Source organism: Silene latifolia, chromosome 1 (assembly GCF_048544455.1).
Source record: "Silene latifolia isolate original U9 population chromosome 1, ASM4854445v1, whole genome shotgun sequence".
Classification (NCBI taxonomy): domain Eukaryota; kingdom Viridiplantae; phylum Streptophyta; class Magnoliopsida; order Caryophyllales; family Caryophyllaceae; genus Silene; species Silene latifolia.
Genome location: NC_133526.1, coordinates 19,888,345 through 19,900,049, shown reverse-complemented (window position 1 = coordinate 19,900,049; position 11,705 = coordinate 19,888,345). Strand labels below are relative to the sequence as shown.

Genomic DNA, 11,705 nt, shown 5'->3' with positions numbered 1-11,705 from the left:
AAAAAAAATTAAAACGTAATTAATGAAGTTAGAACAATTAGTTGATCGATATGAGAATTACAATCCCTTAATGAGTAATTTGATGAAGATTTGATTAATTTTGAAAGGGAGAGGAAAATAGATATTTTGTTTTAAGATAAAGGATAAGGTATAGAAAATTTGTGGTAAAAAGTCCATGAAAGTTGTATATGCATGTTTCCATACAAAGAGCAACTACGAATATAAATTATGAAGTATATATATGCAAAAAAAACGAGCTATGATTTTATGTAGTAGTACAACTGGTAGTATAGTTTATGCGTTTTTTGGTAATGTTTTCCAATTTTGTTGTAAAGTTTATGAGTTGTAATGTCGGATTTCTGAGCTCCTTCATGTAAACATCAAGCTCTGAACTTAATTAAATTTGAGTATTGACGTTAAAAGATTAAAATATAACTTCAAATTTGTAAAATACTCAGAAAAATACACATGAGTTCACTTAAATAATACAGTTGTACAATGTTTTTTTTGTACAACTTGGATGTATAATTTTTTTCATTGTAACTCCTAGCATTGTTATCTGAAACTTACGGCATCATTACAATAGCGATCAATAAAAGAACCATGCACATTAAGACCCTGTTCTTTTGGACTTGAAGTCACTCTTTTAAGTTCAGTTCATAAAATTCAAATTATATAAGTTCAGTTCATATCCTACAAGTTTAGAAAAATTCAACTCCTATAAGTTCAGTATAAGTTCATTTCAGAAAAGTCCAGCTCAGTAAAATGAAGTCCAAAAGAATAGGGCCTAAAAAAAAAAAAAAAAAAAAAACGTCCTAAACATTTTTTTTTTTGTTCAAATGAGCGCACTTATGCCGCGAGTAAGAATCAAACTTTCAACTTCATGGTTGGAGTAAAGAGAACTCTTACAATTTAAGCTAAGTGTAAATCTCGGTGTCTTTAACTTAAAACCGTACCAAATGTTATTTTCCATATAAAAAATTCATATCCAAAAAATCCTGAAAATGATGAAATTAAAAGAAATAACAAAATGAAATTAAAGAAATAACAAAATGCAACAAGCCAACAAGGCATCCAGCCACCTCTTCCACTCCCCATTACTTTAATCTTTGATTCGTTAAATACAACCTCTCCTCTTTAAATGTCAACGCCCACCCACATTTCTATACTCCTTATTTATATTAAATTAAATCATTATATTCATTATTCATTTGCACAAAAGTCAACTCTCGTCCCTCCCCTTCTTCTTCTTCTTCTCCCCCTCTCTCTTTCTCTCATCTCAACTTCACCACCAAAATCCCATGAAAATCACCTAAAAATCACCCAAAAAACCCAAATTTTCTTTTTCCTTTTAATTTTTAAATATTAAATATGGGCAACGTAGCCGGGAAGTTAACTCCTTGTCTCTGCCCCGCTGGCGGTGGTGGCTTAGCCGCCGCCGCCGACATCTCCCGGCGGCATGACATCGCTGTTTTCCTCAACAACCCGCTTTCGGATGAGGGACTGGGTCACTCTTTCTGTTATATTAAACCCGACCCGAATCCGAATTCGAGTTTTTTCAGTACGATATCCGGCGCATCGTTGAGTGCCAACGCGTCGACAGCGTTATCGACGACGTTATTATTAGATGCGTCGTTTCCGTTCACAATGGAGCGAGCGTCGTCGTTTTCGAGTTCTCCCTGTTTTGCTTCGGTTCCGTTGCAGCCGATTCCAAGAGACGGGTTTATTCGGTCCGGTCCGATACCGACAGTTCGACATTCCGGTTCGGTTACTGGCTCTGGTCCGATTGAGCGTGGGTTTCTTTCGGGTCCGATCGAGCGTGGGTTCATGTCCGGTCCGATGATCAGTGGTGGGACCAAGTTGGAGAAGATTAAAGCTAAGTATAAAGTTAATAAATGGGGTTCTGTTAAAGGGATTAAAGATTCCATTGTTAATGCTCTTTGGGGGTATAATGGTAATTTCACCAAAGGGTTTGATAATAACTTTGTTAATAGTGAAAGTGTTGGTAAGAATAGTTGTGGTAGTCAAATTATGAGTTTATATGATGAAAATTGTGATACAATTCTCGAAGAACCCACGGGCTTTCAAACCAGTAATAATAATAATAATAATAATTTGGAGTATGAGAATGTGCAATGGGCAGAAGGCAAAGCAGGAGAAGATAGAGTACAAATTGTTGTATCAGAAGAGCATGGATGGGTGTTTGTTGGGATTTACGACGGGTTTAACGGACCGGATGCGCCGGATTTCCTGTTATCTAATCTGTATTGTAATCTTCATAAGGAGCTAAGTGGGTTGTGTTTATGGAATGATAGTGGGAAATCGGAATTAGGATCGGTTGGGACGTCGAATCAGTCGACAATTTCAAAAGAGTCGAGTTGTTCTTGGTGTGTTGTTGATCAAGGTGAGGATTTAAGGAGTGAAGGTCAAATATTGGAGTTGAATGAGAAAGTTAGGGAGAAACTGAATCAAATGGGGATGAGTTGGTCAAGGAGGACGAAGCATTCGGATGTGTTAAAGGCGCTTTCGGATGCGTTAAGGAAGACTGAGGAAGCGTATTTGGATATTGCTGATAAAATGATGAAGGAAAATCCTGAGCTTTCTTTGATGGGTTCTTGTGTTTTGGCTATGTTGATGATTGGAGAAGATATTTATTTGATGAATGTTGGTGATAGTAGAGCTGTTTTAGGTCGGAAATCGAGTGTTGTTGATCGTGAGTCGTTTGACGATTTCCCTTGTCTTACACCTCTTCAACTTACGGTTGATCACAACACCTATGACAAAGAGGTACTACAAATGTTCAATAACTTGATCGCTTTGTTATTTTGTGTTATCTTAATTAGGGTTTGTGTTAAGATTTGTGTATGTTGGATTTGATTCAGGAAGTCCAAAGAATCAAAAAAGAACACCCAGATGATCCTTCTGCTGTCGTGAATGATCGAGTTAAAGGCTCCTTGAAGGTCACTCGAGCTTTTGGAGCTGGGTTTCTTAAGCAGGTATAAACATTTTCATAATTGGACTCAGTGGTGGAGCGAGGGGGCTAGCAGAGGCGGTCGCCCCCTTTGGCTTGTGAAAATTTCGAAATTTTTAGTTAAAAATTTTGAATTTGTTCGAGGCCCCCTTATAATATTACCCTTTCACACCCGCTGACTTAAAATCCTGGCTCCGCGACTAATCTTCACACATTGCTTATAAAAGTCGGGTTTGGGTAGGATCATTAAAAGTTCAGGTTTCCGCCTTTCCAATCAATTAATCCTTGCTCCGAATCTTGACTGTTTGCTTACATGAGTAAATTCGGACATTGATATACTTTTACGAGTAGTTGTTTTTTGTCGGGTTCAGTTTGGTCGATTAGATTGAATCGGTTTTGCCAAGTCTAATCTGAATTTTACTCAACAGCCAAAATGGAATGATGCATTGTTGGAAATGTTCCGAATCAACTACATTGGTACCTCACCATACCTAACGACATCACCATCACTCTTTCACCATAAACTCGGCCCAAGCGACAAATTCCTAATCCTATCCTCAGACGGACTTTATCAATACTTCACAAACGAAGAAGCTGTCTCTGAAGTTCAGTTCTTCATGGAAGCGACACCAGAAGGAGACCCTGCACAACACCTTATAGAACAAGTTCTCTTTCGGGCAGCTAAGAAATCCGGCATGGATTTCTACGAGTTGCTCGACATTCCACAAGGTGAACGCCGAAGGTACCATGATGACGTGTCCATCATTGTCATTTCTTTAGAAGGAAGAATATGGCGTTCATCTCATCTTCTGTGTAAATAGTTTTAACCCTTCCCTTACCAAATTTTGACTGTCATTTAACATTTTCTGCTCTGTAATTATACGAAAATATAAATATATATAACCTCGATCGGATTAACGGGTTGATTAGATTGTAGGAGTATAAGCTGTAGCAATTAGGACTTAATCGACTTCATTCCTTTCTACCCTTTTGTACAAATGTTGAACCTTTGTGATTCGAGTGGCTTTGTTTGTTCATTCTTTTTCGTCCGGATTCTAAAATGAATGAAACTGAATCTGTTATAAGACGGTTTTATATTTGAAATCAATCTAATTTGTTACTCCGTATGTGTTTCTCTTTCACGTATAGGATTATTAGGTTATCGACTTATCGTTTACCTATGATCGTCTTCTGTCAGTTATTTTGCTTCATTTCCCTATAAAACAAAGTCTTAATATGTCATTTCATTCACTTGTATTAAAATACATGCAAATGACAACTGAGGGAGTTGGTAAAGTCAAAACTTATTTTGCACATAAAAAAAAAGTGTCCTTTTAAATATTCAAGAGACCAATTAAAAATAGTAACATACGATTCATGACAAAGGTTCAATTGTAAAATGACTGATAACACAAGGTGTTCAATTCTTTCATCTTTCAACCAATAAAAGATCATTTCCGTAATTATTTTATGAACAATTCGTGGTTTTTCTTTCATCTTTCAACCAATAAAAGATCATTTCCGTAATTATTTTATGAACAATTCGTGGTTTTTAATTCGCTTGAGTGTGTTTTGTTATCCCATTTTGTGCTAATAATGATAACTAAACCACTAAGCAATTGTTTAAGGGAGTTAGTAAAGTCAAAGCTCATCTTTTTTAAATCACTTCATTTGGCAGATTTGCGATTTGCATTATATTAATATTCTCTGACGATCGAATGGAAGACCAATTATAAAACCTGAATAAACAATAAAATGGTCTTCGTCTGCGGGCTAAAATATATGTCAGAATAATAAATCAATTACTCTATCTATCTCGCTCAATAGTTTACACTTTGTTATTTAAGCTAGTACATTTTCTCCTTATTTCAAATTGTTTTTTAGCATTTTAATGATTGTAATTTGTAAACTTATTTTTCTCTTTTTACCTTAATAATCGTGTAAAAAGTAATTATAAACTATAAACCGGGACAGTGGGAGTAGCAATTTAGCATTGAAACTGTCTAGATATAACCTGCCTTGTTGCACGTGGATTTGGTTTAATTTACATGATCAAAAATCACAACTACTAAACTAATAATTAAGTATTGTAGTAGATGCAATGTCAAATGTTGAAGAGTAGCTGGATTTTGAAGCCCTTCGTTTGTCTTCTCACTCCTTGGCATTATATTTTCTGTTCAGATTGAGTCACATGTATCTGGTGAATGGTGATGAATTCCGATTTTGAATTTGATTTTGACTCATCCGATTAGGTAAAATTTGTCGAATTCCTTTTTTGAATTGGTGTGCGTTGTTTTGATTTTATTAGTTAGGATTTCATATAGAGTACTTAAAAGTTCTTTTTAATAAGGATTAGAATTGAGGCACTGGTTCTGAACTTCTTCTAATTGGGTTCAATAGATTATATACAAATTGACATACGTAAAAGATTAAATTTAACCAAGTTTGGAAATCGATTAAAAGGTTCAATTTCAACTAAAACTAAATTTAGAGTGATTTTTGAGAGGAAGGGGCTAAAAATAAAATCAACGAGCTCGTTTTTGGAGGTGTCGAGAGTCACACTCACGGTGATGCGCAAATAAGAGAAGCCCAGTTTAGAAGAATCGTTATTAATCCTACATTATTATGGATTACCAAGTACCAACAAAACCGAAATATTACCTCTACATTTTTAGATGTTTCTAGAGGCGGCAACCATTAGTCATTTATTAGTGAGACTTGTATTTTTTTATAATAAAAATTTGGGAATGAAAGTGAAAGTCAACGGATACGATGGAGTGATAATCTGATGGAGTAGAGTGGAGTGGTGTGGGGTTGAAAATGCAATAATCAGCAAGCATGCTAACACAGGAAATCCGCGTTTTGGCGTAGTACGTTTACTCCTTGAGTGGATTATAAAGGTGTGGAATGCAAAATCAATTAGTGGCTGACCAAGTTTAACAAAATTAAGCCAAAAATGGTGCGATGCCATTTCAGAATATGCGACCTTAACTAATACACCATTTATTTCTGTTAGTATTCCTACTTTGATGTGAGTGGTCTTTAGATTTAAAGGGGAGCATGAGTTTGTTGTAGATCCTTTAATTTAATCCGAACTCGAGTCGGGTAGAGAACAACTAGAGCGATAAAGTTCTTCCTCATGTGTTTAACATTGTTGCGTCTCAGAGCTCAAACACGAGAAACCTTTAATTAAGTTAAACAACTCTTTCTCAGTTGTTCTAAGTTCTCATGGGGTAGTATATCTGATCATGATCCTAACGCTAAACAAAAAAAATTAGACTATGATCCACGATTGATCAAACTTTTGGTCCAATTCAATTAAAGTCTAGATAAAGCTACAGTCAAGTCCGGCCATTTTATAACTCGAATCAAAGTTATTTGGATTCGTCGTTTATTTTATGCGTAAACTATATATTACAATATTATTTAATTCTAAAATTTTAAAATTTATTTCATAATCAATACGGAGTACTATATATTAGATTCAGAAACTAATGGACTTTAATGTTATTAAATAAAGTTATACAAATTAATTATACTATATAGTTTTAAATCACTAGTGTGATGGACCCTATTAAGGGATTTCGATGCAATATTATATAGTTTGAGTTAAAATTAAATTATATAGAAACTTGGTAATTTTCCTAAACATTTATAAGAGACTAAAACATGGTCAATTTCCTTAAAATCAATCAATACATATATATAAAGCAGAAACTTTTCGAGCGATATTAGAGAGTCCAACTTTTTTAGAATTCCTATATATAATATAAATTTTATATAAAATTATTATCATTATCCTAATCGAAGTAGGTCTAATAATATGAGAAAATAATTCTAATAGAGGTAGATCTAATAATTTATGAGAAAAAAAATAATACTAATAGAAGTGGATTTAATAATTTATCGATTATTCTTTACTAAAATAATAATAGAAAAACAACTTATAAAGAATATTTATTTTAGAAATATTTATAATGCGAAATGTCATATACTCCCTCATATTCACTATATTCTTCCCCTTTCCTTTTTGCACAAGGAATAAGAAACCAATTTTGGACCACACAAAACACATTACCCCACATGTAATTTAAGTTGGACCACACAAATCAACCCAAAAAAGGAAATAGGGAAGAAAACCCGAATAATCCGAATAAGGAAATAGGGAAGAAAATGGTGAATAGGAGGGAGTAATAAACATGTAAAAGTGTTAAAATTGTATATTTTATAAACATACAATTACTCTTTGTGAAAAAAAAGAACCTATTTTTTGACAAATATAAAATATTGTCAAAAATCTAACTTCTTCGATTTTAGCTTCTTAGTGAAATTCGTGTAGTAACAAAGATAATTTTATTTTAAAACTTTTTTGAATATTTAAAGATTTAAAAAAGATTTGAGCTGTTAATTATAACCAAACCCGTAATTATCTTTTACAAAAACGTTAGGAAAATGACGATTTTTATTTTTTAAAAAAATAGTTCAGAAAAAAGTAACATGTCATGCATATTAGGAAAAAAAAGTAAGGGATGAAATTTACTTGGCATTTGGCTTTTACAATGGCAGTGGAAGGAGACAAATTTCTATGATGACAATATTAGAAATAAACAATTTCAACGATGACATGAACAGTTTTAACTCTGACTTTCTATAACTTATCAAATGTGTATGATTGGATTACCAATAACATTCACATAAGATTAAAAAAAATTGAGCTATCATTTAGTAGTAAACTTTAATTTTAATTAATTACATTTTGGTGACCTAAAATATTTAGTTTTCAACTTTAATCTTAATTAATTACATTTTCAGTAAAATAAAGTGCAAAATTCGATATTAAACTACATACAAAATAGAATAATCAACATAATATTGAAAAAAAAAAATGCTTGATTTGTTATGTTCAAATTTTTTTTAGTATTCTGTATAAAATACTAAGAATGTTATGTATACGTCACTTAAGTGGAAAATAGTCAAAACCTCAAGGTACTAAAGTGGAATTAGGCTAAACCTCTTGGCACCAATGTTGAAAAAAATCTTTTTTGTTAATGGTTAACCATGAGGTATCCCATATGGATTTACTTGAATATGAGGTAATCCTTAGTGTAATAAATTAGGTTAAACTAATTGCATATATATTGGTTAAGAAGTGAAACGATTGTACATATATATTTAGTCATTTGAAGCGATTTTCTTGAAATTGAAACTCTTTTACGAGAATTTGTTCATTTTGTTATTATAAATAAAGAGTAGAATGTAAGATGATGAGACTTGATTTGTTAATAGATAACATTTCAAATAAATAAAAATGAGTTATAATTCTAATAAAATTAATCTAAAACTAATCGAGTTTAAGAGATGTATCCTAATATCCTACTCCCTCCAATCCACACAAAACTCCTCATTTGATTTTTGAAGGTCAAACTTTCTAAAGTTTGACCGTTAATTCACTCAAAAATTAGATGTCGTATTATATTTCGCTTGAAATTCATAGGGAACAATCAGTATTAATGGTAGATAGTCAAAACAAATTTATTGTTTAGAGATTTAGAAAAAAAATACTCCAAACAAGCTACATATATAATTGAGATACATGTTGTTTTGCGTATCACCATTCAACATTTACAATATCGTATGCTTACAAAATGGAAACGATGTTGTAAGTTAATCTAATTTGTGAATCTTATAAAAGAGAGTCTCAGTTATCACGTATTCATTTTAAGGCATTAAATCACATTTTTGGGAATGACGTTTCAAATTAACTAAAATCGGTGGTGCGTACAACAATAAAAATAGGTAACTATATAATACAATTGTGTTTTCGGATGTTATACAACTGATATACTTAATACCAAAAATAGTAGCTTTTATGTTAAAGGACTGATGATCCATTAATAATCAACAAAATCAACCCAAAAGTTTTATGTGTTCCGAATTTCAACATAGTTGGACTTTTTTTTTTATCAACTTAATTAACTTCTACTACCAAACCATAACAATGTAAACCAATGTTTGCAATCTATTGTTCAACAAATTCTTAGAATATTCAATATGCATATTGTTAAAGATGATCCTAATGGGAATCTCATGCATTCTATGTAATTGAATAACATATATTTTGTATTGTTGTTTAGAGACTACTAATAATCATTGGAATGTGTAGATATTTATCATAAATGTCTCCATATACATTCAAGCGATCAAGACATATAAAACAATTCACCGATCTATGTTACTATTTTTGTTTCATTAATTTACTCTATCTTTATAAGAATGAGGAGATCATAAGGAGGAGGAACGATACTGAGAAGAACAGAAATAGAATTTGGCGGTTTGGACAACTTAAAACTTTTGTGTAACAACAGAGCAACTGATAGTATTATTCATATCTGACTATCAGTTCAAGACTCACGCATTAGCCTAAATTTCGAATAAGTGTAAGTTTGAAAGAGTCTTAATAATTTAGACCATTAATTACTCAAGCCCTCAAGCTCTCAATGGTGTACATGTGTTATGATCATTAATTAGTTGAATTAAAGAAACGCGCATTATATTTTTAATCGAACATAATCTTTCTTATGGATCATGGAATATTTCTTTTTCTATCTATTCAACCACATATCTTTGTGTTTTGCTGTTAGTTTACATATTAAGTAGAATTCTATTTAGTCATATTTCTATGCTTTTTTTTTTGGGTAAAATGTAAGTACTATTATAACCAAGCAACCAACTATTACAATTTACACCGTTTTACTTCATCTCTTGATAGGAAATACAGCAAAGTAATCTAATTGAACCACTCCCTATATCTTATCCTATCCCTTCCTCTACATTTCATCTGCAATCTATACAAAATATCATTTTTAATCGATAAAACTAACAATTCTGGCCTAGAGCATCCTCATGTTTACATCTATTCTTTGCTTCCCATATCTTGTATATCAGTACCTGTATACAAGCTCCCACCATTTTCTTCCTCATCTGACCTCTCATTCTCTTCTTCAACCACTATTCAACAAACTCATTTTTTGGTTCCTGTACATCTCCGACATTCTGTTTAACAGATACAAATTTTTAAGGACAAGTAGTCTTACTGTAAATAATCAAAGACTACTTCGGTTAAAAACAGATGGCGAATGCGATTAGAACGGTAACTCTATTATTAATCAATCACCCAACAATTTTAATGTTGTTATAAACTAATAACTTATGTTGTAACAGATGATAGATAAAGGAAGTATATATAATTATGATACATGTTTTACGTAGCCTCATTTAATTTTACTTAGTTGTTAAAGGTTAAAATAATTTGAAAATTTCAAAAAGGTTTATTTCAGTTATATAGGGTTCATTTTGGTAATTTGCACCATGTTTATGGACATAGGGTTTTGTATTTAATTCAAAACCGATGGTACCTGTAGTAACTACGTACTATAACTATGTCACTTGAAGTTTATACAAATGATATGATTACTACTAATTAATTAAATGACAAAACACGAACTTTTGTTTCATCAAATAATTTAACATAGTTGGACCTTTTTTTTATCAACTTAGGCATATATTTTAAAGATTATACTAATAGGAGCCCCGTGCATCGCACGGGCTTTCCAACTAGTAAAATAATTAATTAAGGTCAATTTCTTTAAAATAAAATAATTAATTAAGATGGTCAATTTCAAGGAGACTAAGGGTATGTTTGGATTGAGGGATTTGGAGGGAAAGGGAGGGGAGGGAATTGGAAGGTTGAGAAATCCATTGTTTGGTTAGCAAAATGAAGGTAGAGGGATTTGGAGGGGAGGGAAAATGGATCCCTCCATTTCCCTCCTATAAGGCAAATTATTTCCCCACCAACATAGGCAAGATTTGGAGGGAAAATCATCTCCTCCATTCTCCCTTCCCTCCCCTTCCCTTCTTTTCTCTTCCCTCCTTCCCCCTCCCCTTCCTTTCCCTCCTTTTTTCCTATCCAAAGAAGGCCAAAAAGAAAGAAGATACTTGGTAATTTTCCTAAATATTTATAGAAGACTAGAAGATGATCAATTTTCTTAAAATAAAATAATTAATTTGTATAAACATGCACACTTATGTTATTAATTATTATCATCATAATATTATGTATTAAATTTAAAATCTATACAATTTTATTAAACTTTATAGTTTATTAGATGTATAGATGTTAATTATTTAACATACAAAAATATAATAAGTAGGTTATAAATAATTCAAGTTAGATTTCATAATAGATAACATTGCATAATTCTTTCGATTTGATTTAATGCATAATCCTCTTAAAATTGCATGCCTAAGTAGTAAAAGTAATTTCGTCAGTAAAGAAAAGAATTGTAATAACATTGGATATAGTTATATGATAGTAATCACTCATTTGAATAGTAAAAATAACAATATTATCTGCGAGATTAGTGAAAGTGGTAGAAATAACAACGGGAGTAGTGAAACAATAAATATTAATGCGGCAATAGTGAAAGTAACAATAATTACGGCGGGAGTGGTGAAACTATCAATATTAATGCGGCAGTAGTGAAAGTAACAATAATTACAACGGAAGTAGTGAAAGTAACAATGATTACGGGCAAGTAGTGAAATGTTATTACTATTGTTTCATTAATAAGAGTAAAATATTAATAGCGGGAGTAGTGAATTGTCTCAAAATTTATTTCCGTAATGGATATGTCATAGAAAAATATATTAATGATAAATTTATGAGTTATACAAC

General features: G+C 32.0%; 1 protein-coding gene across 1 annotated transcript; it reads left to right on the top strand.

The window, feature by feature from the left end:
- The first annotated feature begins 1,205 nt into the window (after positions 1–1,205).
- LOC141600855 (putative protein phosphatase 2C 4) lies at positions 1,206–4,011 on the top strand. The gene is made up of 3 exons (XM_074421113.1): positions 1,206–2,787; positions 2,883–2,996; positions 3,400–4,011. The coding sequence occupies exons 1-3, from the start codon at positions 1,372–1,374 to the stop codon at positions 3,790–3,792; spliced, it is 1,923 nt and encodes a 640-aa protein (XP_074277214.1). The 5' UTR covers positions 1,206–1,371; the 3' UTR covers positions 3,793–4,011.
- Positions 4,012–11,705: the final 7,694 nt, after the last annotated feature.